Here is a 19,729-nt window from a genome sequence, read left to right as displayed (position 1 = left end):
GTGCTGCGCTGCTCCTCAATGGTTGTTACCCTTGGTACCACGACTGCCTGACTCACAACCAAGCTCTCTCTCAAGGAAGCAAAAGAACATAACGCAGTATTTCTTCCTCGTCGGTGGCTTAAACAGTGCTCGGGTTGTAGCCCTAGCTTGATTCTTTCCATAGTGTCGCCACGACCATGTGGAGAGTCACCGTTCCGGTATAGGTTCACGCAAGAGGTGACCGATTCTTGTTCACCTTTGCAAACGAACAAGATCTCAATCGCGCCAAGAAAGGTGGACCGTGGCAGTACCAAATTGCCATAGTCCTCCTTAATGACTACGATGGTTTTTCTGACATCGCTGCCATCCCTTTAGACTCATCTGGATCTGGGTTGAACTTCTTGGGCTGCCATCGAGGCTTCTGATGGCGGCAATTGTGAACTTGATAGGGGAAACCATAGGCCTTGTTCTGATGGTGGATCAACAAGCGATGCATAGAGTGGTTGCCAGGGTTAGGGTTTGGCTTTCGAGCGTGTCACACCCTAGACCGGTGTAGGTGGTTTCTAAGCACATAACACCGAATATGAGGCGTGCGAGAAAAAAGTAAAATAAAAGACAAATAAACTAAACTAAACTCAAATACTTTTCTGAAAATTGTCAAAAATAAAACAATTTACAACAACAAAATCAATTACAACAGTAAAACAGGTCTTACGGTCTAGCTCCCTTCTAATCTTTCGTAACTTTTTCTACTCTCGTACACATTAGCTAACGTCACTGTTAATCTTCTAGAAACACTTGTCCTCGTACGAACCTGAACAAGAATCTCTAGGGGTGAGCTTACGTTTAGTAGGGCCAAACTTCTTTAAGTTATTTTTAACTATGTCACACAATCAAGTTATCAAGAATCAAACAATACTTTAAATATATTACAATAAATCGAAGCATATATGCTAATGAACTCCATCCACTCAATTACTGGCCAATTAGTCTATACATTAAAGACATATGAGCCTACACATCTCATATCGTGTAGATGTCTCGAATATACGACCTAACAAATCAGTAATATCTAAACTTCAGTACCTCTTTTGTTAGTCCTCTTGTTATACTCAGGGTCCCTAGTTCTGAAACCCGAAATATCCTTTTATTAACTCATACGTCGAAGGGGCATACTTTCCCTACTCATTTGCGCAGGTGGGCTAATCATAGTTACTGGAAGTCCTCATGAGAAAACTCAACTACATAGAATGTATCATTTCTCTTGATCTCATTCTCCTCTCTAAACCACCGTTCTCACTATTCTTCACAATGCATTATGTATATCAATGAGTATTAATGCTCGTACAATAATATCGAACACATGCTTTTATGAAAAGCGATAACAATAATCATATAACTCAACGATTACACATGCTTTTATAGAAAGCAGTAACATCTAAGAGTTAATCACTCAATGACACATAATTCACCGATTTCAATAATAATCTAATTATCAATTTATAGAAAGGTTCCCCGAGAGACCCTACTTGAATCTGAGCTTTAGCTCCGACGCTAATTATAATCAGTAACACAGTGACACACATTTTGAAATTTTTATCCTTATGCTATTTGGAATTGTAATACACCTTCGATCCTTGTACCAAATCCTTATTCCTAGAGAGTTGACGAATTGCATCAAATCAACATGATCGAATCATCGAAATTTCTATGGACAGCCTATCTTATTTCGACACATTAATTTCTTCTTCCTTAACATGATTCAAAATTATCTGAGATGGTGAGAAAACGTCATACGTACTCATTCCATTTTAACTGCCTTTTTATTTGTCTTCCAGTTCGACACATTAATTTCTTCTTCCTTAAGAAACTAACATATTAAATCTCCTCCACTTCACAATCCACTTTGTCTACCAATACCAACACTTGACATCAATTTTGAGCTTCCATCTAATTCACCATTCCACTTTGACAGTTCTAAAATCAAGGTACCTAGTTCCATTAATCGCACAAGTATGAATATCTTAAACATAACATCTACAACAATATAGTTCTTTCTCATAATCATCCTCCTCCGACTCTTCAATTCTCTGTATGTCCAGTTTCTTCATACCTGAACTAAATCACAGCCACAACAACAATTCTTATTACTATAAACCAATATCATCCATTGTCCAAAACAGAATCATACATAGAAACATACCACCGCCCAAAACTTAACAATTAATCTCAACTTTCATCATCTCACAGAGCCTAACTTAACCTTCAAACCCAACTCCTCCATCTCTGAAATTTTAGACTTATATAAAAACTCATTAAGGTTCTTATGTGTATGTTAAGATCAACTAAACCGGCCACAATCCAAAACGTATCAAATATCAAACACAGTAACCCATACTTATACAGAAAACCTCTTGATCATCCAACCTCTCATATTCTCAATTTTCTGTCATTCTAGCAGTCAAGACCATGCTCATATACTCATAAGAACTAGATCAAAGCGGCACCACCGCTGCCAAGGGCAGCAGCCATACACGACTGCCTTAATCCTAAATTCCTCGTCTCTCCCCATTCTGACATTTAAGCATTATCAACACCAAATCATGTTCCTGCAATTTTATTCTACTTGAATTTACCAAACAAACACCAAAACACGACTGCCACCGCCGTAAACCCACCGTGCACAGTAGTCACAAACGGCGGTGCACACTGCCCAAAACCCAAATTCTCTATATCACAACTATCACAACTATACTCAATTTCAATTATACAGAGGCGTAGAACTCGATAAATGGACCAACTTTGATACCTAGATTGAAACTTGAAGCTCGCCAGAAAGTTCCCAAAACAACGACCTGAAACCTAGAACATACCTTTGCTCGATTCTCCCTCCTCAGAGCTCGTCTTAAGCAGCAACCACCACAGAGGTGTTCGCCAAGTCGAGGAGAAGATACCATGATCGATCATGCTCGCTGCCGTGACCGAAATTGTAAACTCGCCGGCGAACCTAGTAATCCTTCTCTCCTTCGATTCTCTCTCGCCAAACCTCCTCGTCGAAAACGAAGACCATAGAGAGGCCAAGGACGACGAGACGAATTTGTTGACACCGGTCTTGCGAAGAGAGACGGCCGAACGACGGAGGAGAGATCGAGCTCCGCCACTGCTCGAAACGAAGTCGGTCTGGGACTGGGTCGAGCTGATCCAGTCCGACTTTTATAATTGAAATCGACGGCTGAGATTTTACGGTTTAAATGATCTAACGGCCTAGATCAAACCCCCATAACTTATATTTCTAATTAAATTTTTGGATAATACCAAACTTCCAAAAATCATTAAAAATAGCTCAGATGTCCGAAAACACTTCTGTAAAATCTTACAAACTCGTAACGACGTCTAGTTTAATCTTACGGGAAAAAAAGACAAAATTTGACAAACTAAAAGTTTTAATAATTTTTGAAAGCTACTAAGAATTGAAAGAATAATCGAAATTGAAATAAAAATAGCTCGAAAATAATTTTCCTTTCAAAAATAGAAAACCGAATTTTTGAGATGTTACAGGGCGACTTCTAGGTAGGTGCCGAGATTGCTCGATGATAAATCATTGTTATACACCATGTTCTCATTGTGAAGAAAAGAGAATGAGGATTTGATCCCGAAACCTCTAGCTACTTTTTCGGGGTATTGCATCCCCTACTGTTTCTACTCCTTTGTTTAAGGTACCTAATCTTAAGTCTCTTGAGAAAAGGTCAGTGAATATCCATGAAATATCAGAGAGTAGTGAAACCCTAAACTAGTGTTCTGGGCGGGCGTCGCTCAAGGGAAGAGGATGAAGATGTTGGATCAGAGGAGAGCTAAAAATGCCCTAGCTTTGATTCCTCAAACACTAGAGCCTGAACAACTTGGGTTTAGGGAGGGAGGAATAGGATTGATGATGCTTAGCTCTTTTGGTGGGTGCGGCGCCAAGAAACATGGTTGTCCACAAGGTAGTCGCAATAAGCCAAAGGTTACAAATGGTGAAGCTATTTTGATAGCATTAACGACCGCAGAGGTGACATCAGATTCAAATGTGGAAGGCGGAAGCAAGCAGACTAAGGAGACTTAGAGGTTAGTTGTACATTACATGAGTATATGATTTGTTTGTGGTAAAAGTGGAGATAGGTACACCAGAAAGGTCCATATAGGTCTTGATCTCTTTTACCATTGAATAATGTTCTTGTGTAATGTATAAGCTTATTAGTTTTTAATTTCTGTTGAGTCAATACCATTTCAATTCCTAGTTTATAGGTTTATTTCCGTATCATTTTTTCAATTTGGAGTCCAAAACTATGAGCAGTGAGATATAAAAGAAAGCTTGTCCAGCTTTCAGCTTAACCTCGGAAGGTTGAAATGATGTATATCAAGGGATTAACCCCTCAAGTTTTTAAAAAAAAAAAGAAAAAAAAGAGTAAATTTTCTCCTTAAATATAAAATGATAAAATTTCTAACAAATTTGTTCAAATTAGGATATATCACTATTATCTTTTTAATTTATGGCCAATTACATATAAGTCCACTTTGAGACATTTTTTCCCACATAGATCCACCTCAACATTTTTACCCACATAAGTCCACCCAAGTCTAAATGAAGTTTTGTATTAAGTATTAAAGTTCAACATAATTACAGACTGCCATCCAACAAAAAAATTAGATTTTCTCCTTTATATTTACAAGAATGCCACTAGTATAAAAAGTCAACAACCATTCTCATTTCGGAACAGTCTCCGGCGGACCTCCGGCGAGATTTCCAGCGGACCTCCGGCGAGGTTTCCGGCCGACCTCCGGCGAAGTTTCCGGTCGACCTCCGGCGAGATTTCCGACTGACCTCCGGCGAGATTTCCGACTGACCTCCGGCGAGGTTTCCGGCCGACCTCCGACGATGACAAAAATTACTACTACCAGCTAAAAAAGCTACTACCACCAGACTATAAAAGCTACTACCACCGCCTACAAAAGCTACTACCACAGCCTACAAAAGCTACTACTGTGAGCTTTTCGACGAACACAAAAAATACTACCACCAGCCACAAAAGCTACTACCACCATCTACAAAAACTATTACCACCGCCTACAAAAGCTACTACGTCCATTGATTCATCAAATTCCACAACTAAATTAGCAGTCAGTGATGCGTGATCAAGATTGAATAAGAATAGAAATGAATCGGAATACTCACAAAACCATAGCCCTTGGATCGGCCTGTGTCCTTGTCAGAAATGACAACCGCCTCAAGGCGGTGGATCCTCGATAGATCTGCACCTCACCGACGAATCACCTTCGTCGTCACCGTCTCGAACTCATAGGAGAAGGTGCGGAGAAGAAGATGACGAGGCTGATCGGAGAAGGTGCGGCCAGTGATGACGGGGCTGATCAGAGGATCGGAAAAGGTAGAGGAAGGTCCACACACACTGGGGAGATCTACTAAGGCGCATAAATCTCTGCTTCCAACGGCGGCGGGCGCCGAACAAGTGGTGGATGACGTCGTCGGAGTTGGTTGGACCTTGTTGATCCGGCTGCGCGTTGAGGAGATGCAGTCGAGGTCGAAGCGGAGGTCGTCGAGGAGTCGTCGACGGTGGATCCAGATGTCATCGTCAAGGCGACGGCATCGTCAGAGCCGGAGATGCAATCAAGGCTGAGTCGGAAGTAGCGCCGAGGCGGCGGCGGCTTCGCCATGGCAGTGGGTTCGCGAGAGAGAGAGAGAGAGAGAGAGAGAGAGAGAGAGAGAGAGAGAGAGAGAGAGAGAGAGAGAGAGAGAGAGAGAGAGAGAGAGAGAGAGAATTGGTGTAAAGGAGAGGAGGGCATTTTAGGTACATCGTAAAAGTAAAATAACAGATTTAGCCTTAAAAGTGGACTTATATGAGTAAAACTGTTATGGTGGACTTATGTAGGAGAAAATGTTCAGAATGTGACTTATATGAAATTTTCTATTTAATTTATAGTACAAATTGTTCAAGAATTTATGTAAATTTTCGATTATATAAGCACTCTGTTGTTTTGTTTTCTTCTACATAACATACCACTTGAATAGCCTATACGTCAATGTAACAAATGAACATAACACCCAGACAATAGTGTTCACCTGATCAGTAATTGACTAAAAGATTCATGATCAGCAACCATTGGATGTAAATCTATGGGTGGATAAAAATATTTTTAAGTTGAATTGTTTTATTTTCAACCTTTATATGTAAATCTAATGGAATCTCTTGGTCAATTATGATGACACTACTGGATGCCGTTTTAAGGGTTGGTCGCCGTTCGCCATGGTGGTGAATCGGTGGTCGTCGGCAGTGACATTCGTGTAATTTACTAATATACAATGGGCACTTCACATGACGTGGCCATTTACAACTGGCTGAAAGACATCACCACCAGACACCCCGCCCGCATGCGATCCCACCTCCATCTCCTGCTTCGAGCCCTCTATAGGTTCTCTCTTTCCGTTCGTAAATCACCTCCTCGTTAATTTTTCACATTTGAGAATTGAGCCCTCCTCTTCACTAAGTACGCTCAGACCGAGTGATCCAGATCTCGGCGATTCATTCCGGTTTTCCGATGGCTCAGCCTCTTGTAAAGAAGGACGACGATCGCGACGATGAAGGTAATGTCCGTTTCTCTATTAGGCCAATCAATTTCCAATTCGATCTGGTTTTTCCGCTCCCAATTTCGCTTAGTGTTTCGATGCTCTTGTTTGAAACTAGTGAATCGGCGATTCGTTAATCCAGATCTCTGTGTTTAATAGCTATTCTGTTTGAACTGATTGTGTATTATGAGACGTATAGATCAGATTTGAGTGAATTGTGGTGTAATTGTTTTTGATCTGGTTCGGTTTTGGCTGATCTGGTGTGATTCTGAGCTCCGTCAGTCGTATGTGTCAATGTTGATGGTTAACTCGTTGCGAATCTGCTATACATTTGCATTGATTTTAATTCATTTGGTTTAGTGATTTGGATCTTGTAGTGTTTGTTTAATTTGTGCCGGTTATCGGATATTAGCCATGTTCGTTATGTGATTTGCGTAGTAGTTAGCTGCTTACTGAGGCTAAAATTTTCGAAATGTTGGTTTGCAAGCAGAGTACTCTCCATTTCTGGGGATTGAAAAGGGGGCTGTTCTTCAGGATGCTAGGGTCTTTAACGATCCTCAGCTAGACCCAAGAAGATGCTCTCAGGTTATTGCTTTGCACCAGCGAATATTACCATCCGATTTCATATTTTTTGTTACTTCTTATTTGTTGTGCAGAGACTTATTGTGTATGTTGTGTTGTCTGGCACTTTCAGGTTATCACAAAGCTTCTGTATCTACTGAACCAGGGTGAAACCTTCACAAAGGTTAGCTCCTTTGGTACTTAATAGTCCACGTCTCGTCCATGAATAAATTCACTATTTTGTATATTAATAAACTTGTAAAGTTATGTTATTGTATACTTGGTCATCACTTGAGATGTAAGTTTTCTTTAAATTAATAGGTTGAAGCTACAGAAGTTTTCTTTGCTGTGACCAAGCTCTTCCAATCAAGAGATATAGGATTGAGGAGAATGGTTTATCTGATGATAAAAGAGCTATCACCTTCTGCTGATGAGGTACATAACTTGATGGAACAATTTCTCTTTGTATTTATCTTTGCAAGATGAAGGTACTGTGACTGACTTTTGTATCTCTGGTAACAAGGTTATTATTGTCACAAGCTCCTTAATGAAGGATATGAATAGTAAAACTGATATGTATCGGGCCAATGCCATTCGTGTGCTTTGTCGGATTACGGATGGAACCCTTCTTACCCAGATTGAGAGGTATCTGAAACAAGCCATCGTTGATAAGAATCCAGTGGTTGCGAGTGCAGCTCTAGTTAGTGGCATTCATTTACTCCAGGTACTACTTAATATTCATCCTATTAAAAGTACCAGGATTAGTTGTGTGTCGACCTTGCCCCCTTATGTTCCTTTTTTTTTTGACAGACCAACCCAGAGATTGTCAAAAGGTGGAGTAATGAGGTTCAGGAAGCTGTCCAGTCAAGGGCAGCCCTTGTACAGTTCCATGCACTGGCTTTACTTCATCAGGTACTGCAACTGTTAGTTTTGGGAACTTAATTCTCTTAAATCAACTCCATATGTTATAAAACCATACTGTTACTCAACGAGTTATCCGCATCCAGAAATAATTGGTTGGTTTATCTGAGCATACGTTTTGTTACTATTGGCAGGTTGAATTTTAGTTTCCCTAGTGTTATGTTATTTTTAAAGCCACGATTTAGCTTGCCAACTCAGTCTTATTTTGGAATTTGTGTTAAATATAAAGACACATTATTTTTTTATAGCAAACTGTTTCAATTAGACAACACTTGTGATGTGCATGTTCAGAACATAAGATGTTGATGAATTTGTGATTGTGAAATTTCAGATAAGACAAAATGACCGTCTTGCTGTTAGCAAGTTGGTTACCAGCTTGACAAGGGGCACTGTTCGATCTCCATTAGCTCAATGCCTGTTGATCCGATATACTAGCCAGGTGCTTATTCTGCTGGGAGCTTCATTATAGTTGGGTTGGTGTTTTTGTGTCTTATTTTAAATAACTATACGTGTGCAGGTAATCCGTGAGTCTGCTGGAAGTACACAAGCAGGCGATCGTCCTTTTTATGATTATCTTGAGGGTTGCCTGCGGCACAAAGCAGAGATGGTAATCTTTGAGGCTGCAAGGGCAATTACTGAGCTTCATGGTGTGACAAACAGAGAACTGACTCCGGCTATCACAGTTCTTCAGCTGTTTTTAAGTTCTTCAAAGCCAGTGTTAAGATTTGCTGCGGTTCGCACCCTAAACAAGGTTTGCCTTCTTTGTCTTCTTCTATATTAGTTGGGGGGATTTGTTTCAGTATTATATAATTTTAGGTTATCCCTCTGCAAATAGTTATAAGCTGACTGACCAGCCCTGTATAATTCTGAGGGGTTTATTAATATGTGCTGATAAAGGTTCTGATCTTTATTAGATTGACTGTAGTTTCATAATTAATCTGCTTGATGCTTATTCTTCTTATGTACTGTATTAATGGCTGAATTTTTTCAGGTGGCAATGACACATCCAATGGCTGTTACGAACTGCAACATTGATATGGAGAGTTTGATTTCTGACCAGAACAGAAGCATTGCCACACTTGCGATCACCACACTTCTGAAGACAGGAAATGAGTCAAGTGTGGATCGCTTGATGAAGCAAATAACAAACTTCATGTCAGATATTGCTGATGAGTTCAAAATTGTAGTTGTGGAAGCCATTAGATCACTGTGTTTGAAGTTTCCATTGAAGTATAGAGCTCTGTGAGTGACATATCAGATGCTGTTTAATTTTTGTTTTAAGAACATTTGGATATCAGTGTTTTTACTTTTCTTTGTGCATATGAAGTAACGTTCTAACCTCTTGCTTACTACAGCATGAACTTCCTAAGCAACATTCTTCGAGAAGAGGGTGGGTTTGAGTACAAAAAGGCAATTGTTGACTCGATTGTGATTCTCATTAGAGATATCCCAGAAGCAAAAGAGAGTGGCTTGCTTCATCTCTGTGAATTTATTGAAGACTGTGAATTCACATACCTTTCTACTCAGGTGGCATTTCTCTCCAAATATTTTTGACGAATCTTTTAGCTCCATTTGTTCATTACCCACCTCTTTTATTCTTATTACGGTTGATTTGAATATTCTACTTTCAGATACTTCACTTTTTGGGGATTGAAGGGCCCAGAACCTCGGATCCAAGCAAATACATACGGTACATTTATAATCGAGTGCATCTTGAGAATGCCACTGTCCGGGCTAGTGCTGTAAGCACATTAGCCAAATTTGGTGCCATGGTTGATTCATTGAAGGTAACTTGTTTTCTGGTGAACTGTGTATTATCTTATGTTCCTTACTTGGAAGCAATTTCTTTTTGGGCTATTTTTGTTACTGATATAAATATATTATCTGTTCTATGTTTCAGCCTCGAGTTTTTATTCTGTTAAGAAGATGCCTCTTCGACAGTGATGATGAGGTATTGTATATGAATTTTTGAGGCTATTTATATAGGTATCTATTATATATATAAATGTTCATCTAGGTAAAGGTATGTGCCTCTCCATATGTCAGCAATTCATTTCTTTTGTTGCCATGCCATTATTTTCATGATTTATTTTATTATTGCACTTGTCTATACTCTGCCCTTTGGAATATGCTGAATTATTTATTTTCTTACATTTTGTCAGGTTCGTGATAGGGCAACACTCTATCTTAATACACTTGGAGGAGATGGTTCTGTTGTAGAGACTGACCAGGATGTAAAGGACTTTCTCTTTGGGTCTTTGGATGTCCCCCTTGTCAATCTTGAGACAAGTTTGAAGACTTATGTAAGCCGCCTCACATTATTAGACCTTTTCGTAACACTTGAAGTTCTTACGAGAAGGAAACTGTTTCTTATAGTAATATTGAAACAGTACATTGAACTTTCTTCTCCTTTGTGCCATTACATATTGAACTTTCTTCTCCTTTGTGCCATTAAAGCCTTTATCTAAAGCTTTCAGTGTTGTTTAATATGACTGCAGGAGGCTTCAGAGGAACCATTTGACATCAATTCTGTACCAAAGGAGATTAAGTCTCAGCCACTTGCTGAGAAAAAAGCCCAGAGTAAGAAGCCAACTGGTCTGGGTGCTCCTCCAAGTGGCCCTGCATCCACAGTCGATGCTTATGAGAGGATGCTCGCGTCTATTCCGGAGTTTTCAAACTTTGGGAGACTTTTCAAGGTATTGTGACATGAATATTCATATCTCCATACTGCCATGCATGTAAATGCTTTATTTTTACTTGCTTTTGAGATTAATTGCATTCTTTACCTATCAGTCCTCAGCACCTGTGGAGTTGACAGAGGCAGAAACCGAATATGCAGTTAACGTTGTCAAGCACATTTTCGATAGGCATGTTGTGTTCCAGTACAACTGCACCAACACCATTCCCGAGCAATTACTGGAAAATGTAATGCCCAAGTGTATATAACAGCATTTCTCTTTTGTATCTCTACTTGGAAAGCTCTTAAAGTTGCTTCTTTCAGGTTATTGTTGCCGTTGATGCTTCTGAAGCAGAAGATTTTACTGAAGCGGGATCCAAGCCTCTCAGGTCTCTTCCTTACGATACACCTGGCCAGACCTTTTTGGCATTTGAGAAGCCAGAAGGTGTCCCTGCAGTTGGAAAGTTTTCAAACACTTTGAGGTTCATTGTGAAAGAGGTACCAAGTTCTTCTCTTCATCCCTCTATGTAGATTTAGGTTCTTAAAGTCTCTTAGTAACAGACTACCACACATTTGATCTGACTAAGTTTTAACAATACTATTTTTGGGCAAGCTTTCAACTCCTAATATTCTCTATAATGTATTCTAAAAAAAACAAAAAGATCTCTATAATGTAGTCCTGTCAATCTAATATTACCTTATGGAAATGTCACGTTCAAAGCTTATTTCTTAGGTTATCAATTTCACCTCTATGATTCTGCACTTAGTTCATAACACTGGTTGCTACTCATTATAACGCCTCCATAAAATTATGTACGAGTGACTTCAAATCTTTCAATTATGAGTTTGTTTTAATTCATGCCTTTCTATGAATTGTGTCTGTGAAGATTTAAGGATATGCACTAGGATATACAATATGCAATAGCTGACGATTATTGATCTTGAATTTCATCTGGTTTTCATTTCTTATGAGTTTGGTATGTCACCAGGTTGATCCAACCACTGGTGAGGCAGAGGAAGATGGTGTAGAAGATGAATACCAGCTGGAGGACCTTGATGTGGTTGCTGCTGATTATATTTTGAAGGAACAAGTACACAATTTCAGGCATGCATGGGAAAACATGGGCCCAGATTGTGAGCGTGTAGATGAATATGGCCTGGGCCAAAGGGAGAGCTTGAACGAAGCAGTCTCTACTGTCATTAGCCTCCTTGGAATGCAGCCCTGTGAGGTAATTTTATTTTTAATGATGTAGTGTTGATTATGCAATAGTTTTCAACTATAGTTATAGAATATAAGAAGACTGAGAAACATGGATAAAAGGCAAGGTGCAATTCTATTGATTAGCATAACTTTGAGCAAAATGAAAAATGGAAGGCATATAGATGACAGTTTTGTCTGGTTGATGAAAATGTGTACAAGACATGTGACCCTGTTGTTTTTGGCCCTTTATCTGCACTAATTTACATCATTGCATTTTGCCCTAATTTGCTAATTGTACTGGGACTATAGGTTTGTTAAAATTGTAATTTCTAGGATTAGTTTAGGATAAGCAATCTGATTCTTAGTGTTATGATTTTCAAAGGATATCCGGTTTGCTTAAAATCCTTTGAATAATAATTAATTGTTTTGGAACCTAGACAAGGTCCATTGATATTTTCAGAAGTTTGTTGCACTTGCAAAAACTTTGATGGAATGTCTGGCCTGATATAACTTTTTTGTAGTCTGTCAATATCCTTTTTACATTTGGTTCTATCATGGTTGCAGGGCACGGAGGTTATTCCGAGCAACTCAAGGTCCCACACGTGTTTATTGTCTGGTGTATACATAGGCAATGTAAAGGTCCTTGTGCGGTTGTCTTTTGGAATTGATAGTTCAAAGGAGGTTGCAATGAAGCTTGCGGTTAGATCTGAGGATGTGACTGTCAGTGATGCCATCCATGAGATTGTGGCCAGCGGCTAGTTGAGTAATATCAAGATGCTTCAGACACTTCGGCCTTTTTTTTTCTCTAATGAGAGCACTAGCGGGGATGGCTGCATACAGAACAAACATTTTGTAGAAAGAACTGGACATTACTAAATTCAAATTTAAGTGAGCTTGCAAGGGGGTCATTTGCAATTTAGTGTGCGATTTCCGCTCACTTGTTAATTCTTACACCCTTATATTTTGTCTTTCTATTTGTTTATTCAAGTGTAGTTTCAATTGGCTTTGTTAATGTATCTGACCTGAAATTTGAAGCACTCTGGATTATAAAGAAGTCAATTGTATTGTTTGGGTCGTCTTCTCCATTTGAAAAAGTGGCGGTTTCTATAATACTACTGTGTTTACAAATTGGCGGTTTCTCTTACGGTTTCGGTTCACGTTGTACAGATTTCTTCTTTCTTAGGGCAACTCTAACCATAAGTCCTATAATTGGGTCTTATAACCATTTTAAGACCTCTTATTGCACTATTCATATAAGACTGATTTTTTCATCTCTAACAATGAGTCTTATATGAGGTTTTATATTCATTTTAAAATAAGTTTATCATGATTATTATATTAAAAATATGTTTACCTTATTAAATAAATAAAACTACATATTTTATTTTTATCACTAATTTTAAATTATTCTTATCAATAAATATAAGTTTTAAATATGTATATACACGTACTTTTCTGACTTAGTGGTATTTTTTAAAAAAAATCTATTTTGAGGTAAAAATGAAATTATTATGATGGAGGTCATGATCTTTTAATTAAATCGAATTAAGACCTTAATTGGTTTTATTGTCATTGAATGACCACCGATGGTCTCGTCAAATCTGCCCATTCATTTGGAAAGACCAAGACGAAATCTAGCCCATTCATTTTGGAAGACCTCAACAGCAACTAGGGGACAACTTGCCCACATGCTCTTCTGGCGGGGCCCAGTTTGCAGCATTTTCTTCTCCCAGTCAAGAAGAAGCGCGTTCTCTTCACCACCGAATAGGACAAAACGCGTTTTCTTCCCCCTTCGATCCGAGCGCGTCACGTCTGGGGCAACAATGGCCCATCACAATTTCGTGTGGTCCCGAGTCTTGGTCTTGGAATTGTCTCAAATTTAGGACTGAGAATAGGACTTAGTCTTATATTTCCAAGACCAGAACCACTCTTTTCTTCCTGTTGGAGATGAAGAGGTGCTAATATAGGACCAAGACTGGGTTATAGAACCACGGATGGAGTTGCCCTTACATGAATACGAGATGCGGAGTTTCACATTAGTAACACGTTCTTTATCGTCTTTTCAAATCTCACTAATTGGTTTTCAATGAGAAGGATCTGGGGATCCCAATTGCAGTGAGGAAGGTGATCATGATCGAGGTTACGAGTGTTTTAAAGCTTCCTACAGGCCTACTGTCGTGCCATTTTAGGTGATTTAATGGAGTTGAAAGGAATAAACCTGTTTTATCTCTTTCACGGTTGTAGTTATCAATATGGGGAGGATGATTGGATGTCCTTTCATCCCAGCACTGAACCAAACTCCAGGCAGAACTGCACCACCTCCCATTCGACTTTTCGGTTTATTCATAGTTGCCATCGGAAGTCACTCGAAACTTGAAGCAAGAGTGAATGCAGTTGCATCTGTATTCCGTTTTTTGATGAGTAAGTTATTTACATGGCATAGATCTGTAGTGCAGAATTATTTTATTGTGTTTTCTAGATGTGAACCTTTCTGTATGATTATTTCATTGTGTTTTCTAGATGAGTACCATTTCTCCTTTGTGTAACCGAAATGTACACTCGTATTTCTTTTTGATAGGAATGTACTCTCGTATTTGTTCGGCTCGTTCTTGCTGAGTTCGAATGTTGACGGCAATTCCTCCAACTCCTTGTTATATGATATTTTGGGCTAATTTGTTGCAAAATGTAAGGTTTAATTTAGCATTATATACTCTCTGATACAAAGCACACACACTTTTATTGGTCTCGTAAATAACAATTTTGAATGAATGTTTGCTCAACTCCTGCCTGCATTTTGCAGATGTTTGCAAGAATTGTCAGCCAAAAGGCCTTAAACAAGAGTCTTTGTTCCCCGGACGATTCCGGTACGAGTTATCCGGTAGAAGGAACTAACAAGGTGGAAGGTCTGCAGGTGGAGGCAGGACAGATTGATCAGAGCTTTTCCCATTTTCTACAACAAATGCAGTCTTCAAACCCCAGCCAGTATGCAGCTCCAAGTGACAGTGCATGAACCACACACCTATACATGATCAGTAATGATTAGTATAATTGATGTAAATAACTTTGAGCTTTGAAATTTTTAGCCAATAAGTGCTATTTGGTTATGTAATGATGTGATTACCTGGATTATCAGCCCTGAACCTTACGGCTACCCAACCACCGGTAGGAACACCAACTGTGTTTCTTTCAGGAGGATCCACCAAGTTAAACTTAGCCGGGTTCTTCTTGGAGTCGAAGTTCCCAACTCCAGTCCCAACAACGAAGAAATTGTAACCATGAAGGTGGAATGGATGGGATTCCACTGTGAGAAGATTGGTATCTTGTAGCACCAACTCAACTGTCGAGTTAAAGGCGATCTTGCTTAGCCGGGTGCCTAGTTTAGTCCCAAGGTTGGCAGTGAGTGGTGCACCTGTGTAATTGAAAGGTGTTGGAGGACGGTCAGGGAAGTCTGTGGTAAAAACTCCCTTGGTGTTGAAGTAATGAGCTTGAAGCAACCCGATTTTGGGCATCACAAAAGTGATATTGTTCAAAGAAGCAGTGAGCTGTGTTCCATTCAGGCAAGTAGAGCATTGATTGATTCCCAAACCAATTGTGTAGAAAAGTTGTCTATCCACTTTAAGAGGTACATTTGCTGGGTACTTTGCTGTGTTTAGGCTTTTCAGCTTGGCGTTGTAGCTCAGCGCAAAAGCTGTGTCATTGAGTGCTGGAAGTTGAGAAAGGACTGGCAGAACAGAATTAGGGATGCCTTTGTATTGAAGGATTGCAGTGGCGGTCTTATTGTCTATGGAAAGAGGTGCATCCATGAATGGCCTTGCAGCCATGAAGTATCTACTAGGGACTTGATTTGCTTGAACAAGAACATTTGTGGTCTGGCCTGGTGCTATTAGTATTGCCTGAGATGTAAATGGTTTGGTATAGATGGCATCAATCTCTACAACTGTCAAGTTGTGGCCAGCTATGGCAAAGAATAGCTCGTCATTGAGCGCAGCATTGATGATTCTTAGCAAGTATGTCTTCCCTTGTTCAACCTCCATGGCATAGGTATCTGAGGATTAGCCAAACAAGACAACTAATGAGAATCCCAAATCACTGTAACATGTTATGTTGTGTTGTTGTAATTATAAACCTCAAGTATCGTCTAGATCAAATTTTATTTGAATGTAGATAACTAGACATGGCTCAGATTCATATTATGACAATATGATAAAGGTAATAAACATTTGGCAAGAGAACATAACCTATGGCAATGTGGCTTACGTTTTTCGGAACATGGGAAGAGAGGCCCTGGCTTCCCATTGATGGTATGAGCATCTGACATATTCGGAGGCAATCCCAGTCTGTTTCCTTGTTTCACAACCTCTTCAACATCGTTATTCCACCATTCTCCTATACCATACAAAGAAACATTGCAGTTAGATATATAGGGGAATATCTTCTAGTACAAGAAACAGGTGTAAGGCACTTAACTATGAGAGCCAACAGTAAGCCAATAGTTCAAACTCACCTAAGATAAGATTAGTTTCGCTGTAAGGCTGAGGAAAAGGAAAGCCAGTCCCTTGTTTGGGAAGAATGACAATAGCTCCATAGACAGTGGCTCGTAGCCAAAAGATGTGAGCATGCCACCATAGGGTTCCTCTTTGCCCTGTGATTGTCATATTGTAGGTGTAAGTATTTCCTGTCATGATTGGACATTGTGTTATGTAAGCAGGTCCATCTGCCCAGCCATTCCTGTATTGCTTTAGTCCATGCCTGCAAGATTACCAAATCGTACATTATAAACACAATTATGACCATAGATACTTAATGTTGTCATAATAGTCATTTGCATTTATAATCATGTCTTACCAATGAATTGACATGTTATACTGGGCATGATTGGTGACATTAACTAGAAGTGTATCTCCTTCTCTAGCATAAATTGTAGGTCCTGGGAACATCCCATTTACTGTAACAATTGGCTTAGAATGGCACAACCTGCTCACATTCTTCACTTGTATCTATAAATAATTGGGAAAAAAAAATAGTCAAGCTATGTTAAATCTCTAACAAAAAAAAAAAAAAAGAAAAAAAAAAGGCAGTAGAGAGGAGGCTCAGGCATTCGTGCAGTGCTCACGTTGAATTGGTATGACTTGACAGCAGCTTTGGCTGGAATGAAGAAGAATGCAACTAAACATAAGAAGGGAAGTAAAGAACAGAAGCAGAGGTTGGTGGTTTTTGCCATTTTTGAAGCCAATTGTACTTGTGTGGAAAGGTCAAGAATGTTGGTGTGACATGATTGATGAAGGTCTAGTTGTTTTATAGATCTGAATATCGAATAAACTACCAGTTTGTAAGATGGAGGTGGTGTTTTCAACAGTAGGTAGAAACTGCAGAAGTTGCATACTAAAACTTGTAAGCAAAATACGGACTGGGATAGGGACTTAAAATGTTATAAGTCAGCTTGAATAGGAAGAGAGCAGGTGAAGTACATAATACATAATTCTGTATAGACTGTATTGCTTAATCGTGGTAAGAGAGCTACGTGAAGCTAAACTATATACACCAACTCTCAACTTCATCTTTAAGGAAAAGGGTTAGCACTAAAGGGTATGTTTTCCCATTCAGATTCTGTTTGAGCTGCCATTAACTTTGTCAAGCATTTGTTTGTTGGTACTTAGTAGTAAGATCGTCTACCCTTTATGTTTTGCCAATAATGTGGATATTCTTAAAGAGTAACATTTCTCAGTTGTGGACCTTGCTTAAGCAATACCAGAACCTTGCTTCTAAGCTTTGTGATAATAGGCTTGGGATGACACAGCCTATGTACTTAGGTACAGTTCGCCATAGAAGCCTTACATAGTGTCCATGTATAGTTTGTTTATTTTGTGGAGGGCTAGTTTTAGTTTCAAGTACATTTGTCGCACATTTTCGATCTTCTCTTTCATTCTTCATCCAAATGGAACAAAGTCAGTTTCTAATTCACGAAAATGCTTGCGACTGATTAAAAAGACAGGCTGATGTTGTGAATGTCGATTTAGTGGTAATCCTTGCTTTTTGTTTAAAGTTATAGGAAGTAGTAGATTTTTAGCTCCTTGCTTTGGCAATCAATGGAAACTTTTCTCTCATTAGTCCCTTGGACAATTCAGCTATACATCTTCATGAAGTGTTGTTCACTTTTGATCGATGAGTGTTTATAATTCAATTACAGTACTTAAAAATCTGGAATGAATCGAAGATGTTGTGCTTATAGAACTGTTTTCGTATCTGAAATGATGATATTTCATAAAGACCTCTAGTCTACGTAGTCACTATGTAAGGTAAACAATACAGAGAGACCAACTGTATATGCACACACATGCATGTATAGTAAGTTGTTGTCTTGATTCCTTGATGTTCAGACTTCAGACAATGTTTTTTTATGCAAATCTATGAGGCATTGAGGTGTAAAACAAATGGTATGGGAAAAATAACAGGAATTCCATCAACACGACAATAACACTCTGGATATAGAGTAGATAGCGATCGAAAAAATTTAAGGAGATTAAAGCTCTTTATTCCAGCTAGCTCAATGTTTGTTTACATTCTCTAATGTTATTTGAAAAGAACCTCTACACTCATTCATCCGATTTGAATCACTTATCCACCAAAGTATTCCTTCATTTCATTCTTTTGATTTGGTATTTGAGCTTGTAAAGAGGCATCAAAATCACAAAATTCATAGTCTGAAGAGGTAGGCTGCTAGCAAGTGAATAGGATCCCACATCATGAATGTTATAGAGGTAAAGCTCCTTATATAGAAATGACAAGCCACATATATCGCCGAGCTTGGTCACGCGAGCTTATGACCCAAGTGGGGGCGTGTGGGTGTTGGAACTTTGGTTCAGCATTAGCGGGTCGGGTTCGGAATGGCTATGTTCTGACCCGCCCGGTCCCAAGCAAGGAGCTGGGCTATGTGGCTTGGGCGTAGGCTCGGGGCTTCATGGTTCCTAAAGAGGAGGGCAATGCGTGAGGCTGGTTTCACAGAGCAGCGATCACTTCCCTCTCTTTGCAGTTGGAGGATAACGGGTCGGTGCCACCCGGATCCACCTTGACCCGCTAGGCTGGTCCCAATCGAACCTGCACTTTTTTCTCATTTTTCAAGATAGAGAGTTTAACTGTTGATTGCTTTTGAAGATTTTGCTTATTTCTGAGCATATCAAGATTTTGGTTATGAGCTTATGATCAAGGTGACTCTGAAGTCTTCTAATGTCTTCCTTCTGAATCAGCAATACAGAATCTGTAATTTTACTATTTCTTCCTGTATCTGTCTAATCTGACAGTTCACATAAGCTCACTGTGGAGTGTGGAGTTTATTCATAAGAGGGTTGGTTTACTTCTGTATATCCTTGTTTTCTTCCCCATTTCCGTTCGTAAATGGTGTTGCATGTCCAACATATACAGAAACTGTATTTCACTTCCGTTATTCTGTTTCAACGTTTTTGTTTCTTAAAATCCCGAAACCTGAGCATGTCCTCTACTTTACATCTCGTACTCTTAAAAAATATAAAGCACACTATATTGTTCTCATTCAATTTACTTGGGTGAGTTTATGAGTTTGAATGCACTCTACTATCTAGTCAATTCGGCTCTGCTAATCTTCTGAGAAAAGAAGTATTGAAGAATTACCATTGTATAGATGGTACAGATTACACTCTTTTATTGTTCTCGTCAATCACAAGTTCTTTGAATGAATGTTTGCAGAACTCTGCATTTTGGAGATGCATGTTTGCTACATTGACAGCCAAATCACCCC

At 39.2% G+C, this 19,729-nt stretch overlaps 2 protein-coding genes across 2 annotated transcripts; one reads left to right on the top strand and one right to left on the bottom strand.

Annotated features, from left to right (window-relative positions):
* The first annotated feature begins 6,570 nt into the window (after positions 1-6,570).
* On the top strand, positions 6,571-13,083 carry LOC101298124 (coatomer subunit gamma-like). Its single transcript, XM_004299048.1, has 18 exons — positions 6,571-6,616; positions 7,086-7,183; positions 7,293-7,343; positions 7,481-7,594; positions 7,683-7,883; positions 7,970-8,071; positions 8,412-8,519; positions 8,598-8,831; positions 9,072-9,322; positions 9,436-9,607; positions 9,712-9,867; positions 9,981-10,031; positions 10,243-10,383; positions 10,579-10,776; positions 10,874-11,005; positions 11,082-11,255; positions 11,747-11,986; positions 12,523-13,083. The coding sequence occupies exons 1-18, from the start codon at positions 6,571-6,573 to the stop codon at positions 12,715-12,717; spliced, it is 2,664 nt and encodes an 887-aa protein (XP_004299096.1). The 3' UTR covers positions 12,718-13,083.
* A 1,763-nt stretch (positions 13,084-14,846) lies between these two features.
* On the bottom strand, positions 14,847-17,179 carry LOC101297447 (laccase-11-like). Its single transcript, XM_004300937.1, has 6 exons — positions 17,072-17,179; positions 16,804-16,955; positions 16,463-16,707; positions 16,216-16,344; positions 15,080-16,003; positions 14,847-14,977 (listed from the first exon to the last, which is right to left on the bottom strand). Exons 1-6 carry the CDS (start codon positions 17,177-17,179, stop codon positions 14,847-14,849), a joined length of 1,689 nt encoding a protein of 562 aa, XP_004300985.1.
* Between the last annotated feature and the right edge of the window lie 2,550 nt (positions 17,180-19,729).

Source organism: Fragaria vesca, linkage group LG5 (genome assembly GCF_000184155.1).
Source record: "Fragaria vesca subsp. vesca linkage group LG5, FraVesHawaii_1.0, whole genome shotgun sequence".
Lineage (NCBI taxonomy): Eukaryota > Viridiplantae > Streptophyta > Magnoliopsida > Rosales > Rosaceae > Fragaria > Fragaria vesca.
Note: the sequence above shows the minus strand (reverse complement) of the source record. Positions and strands in the feature narration are given on the sequence as shown.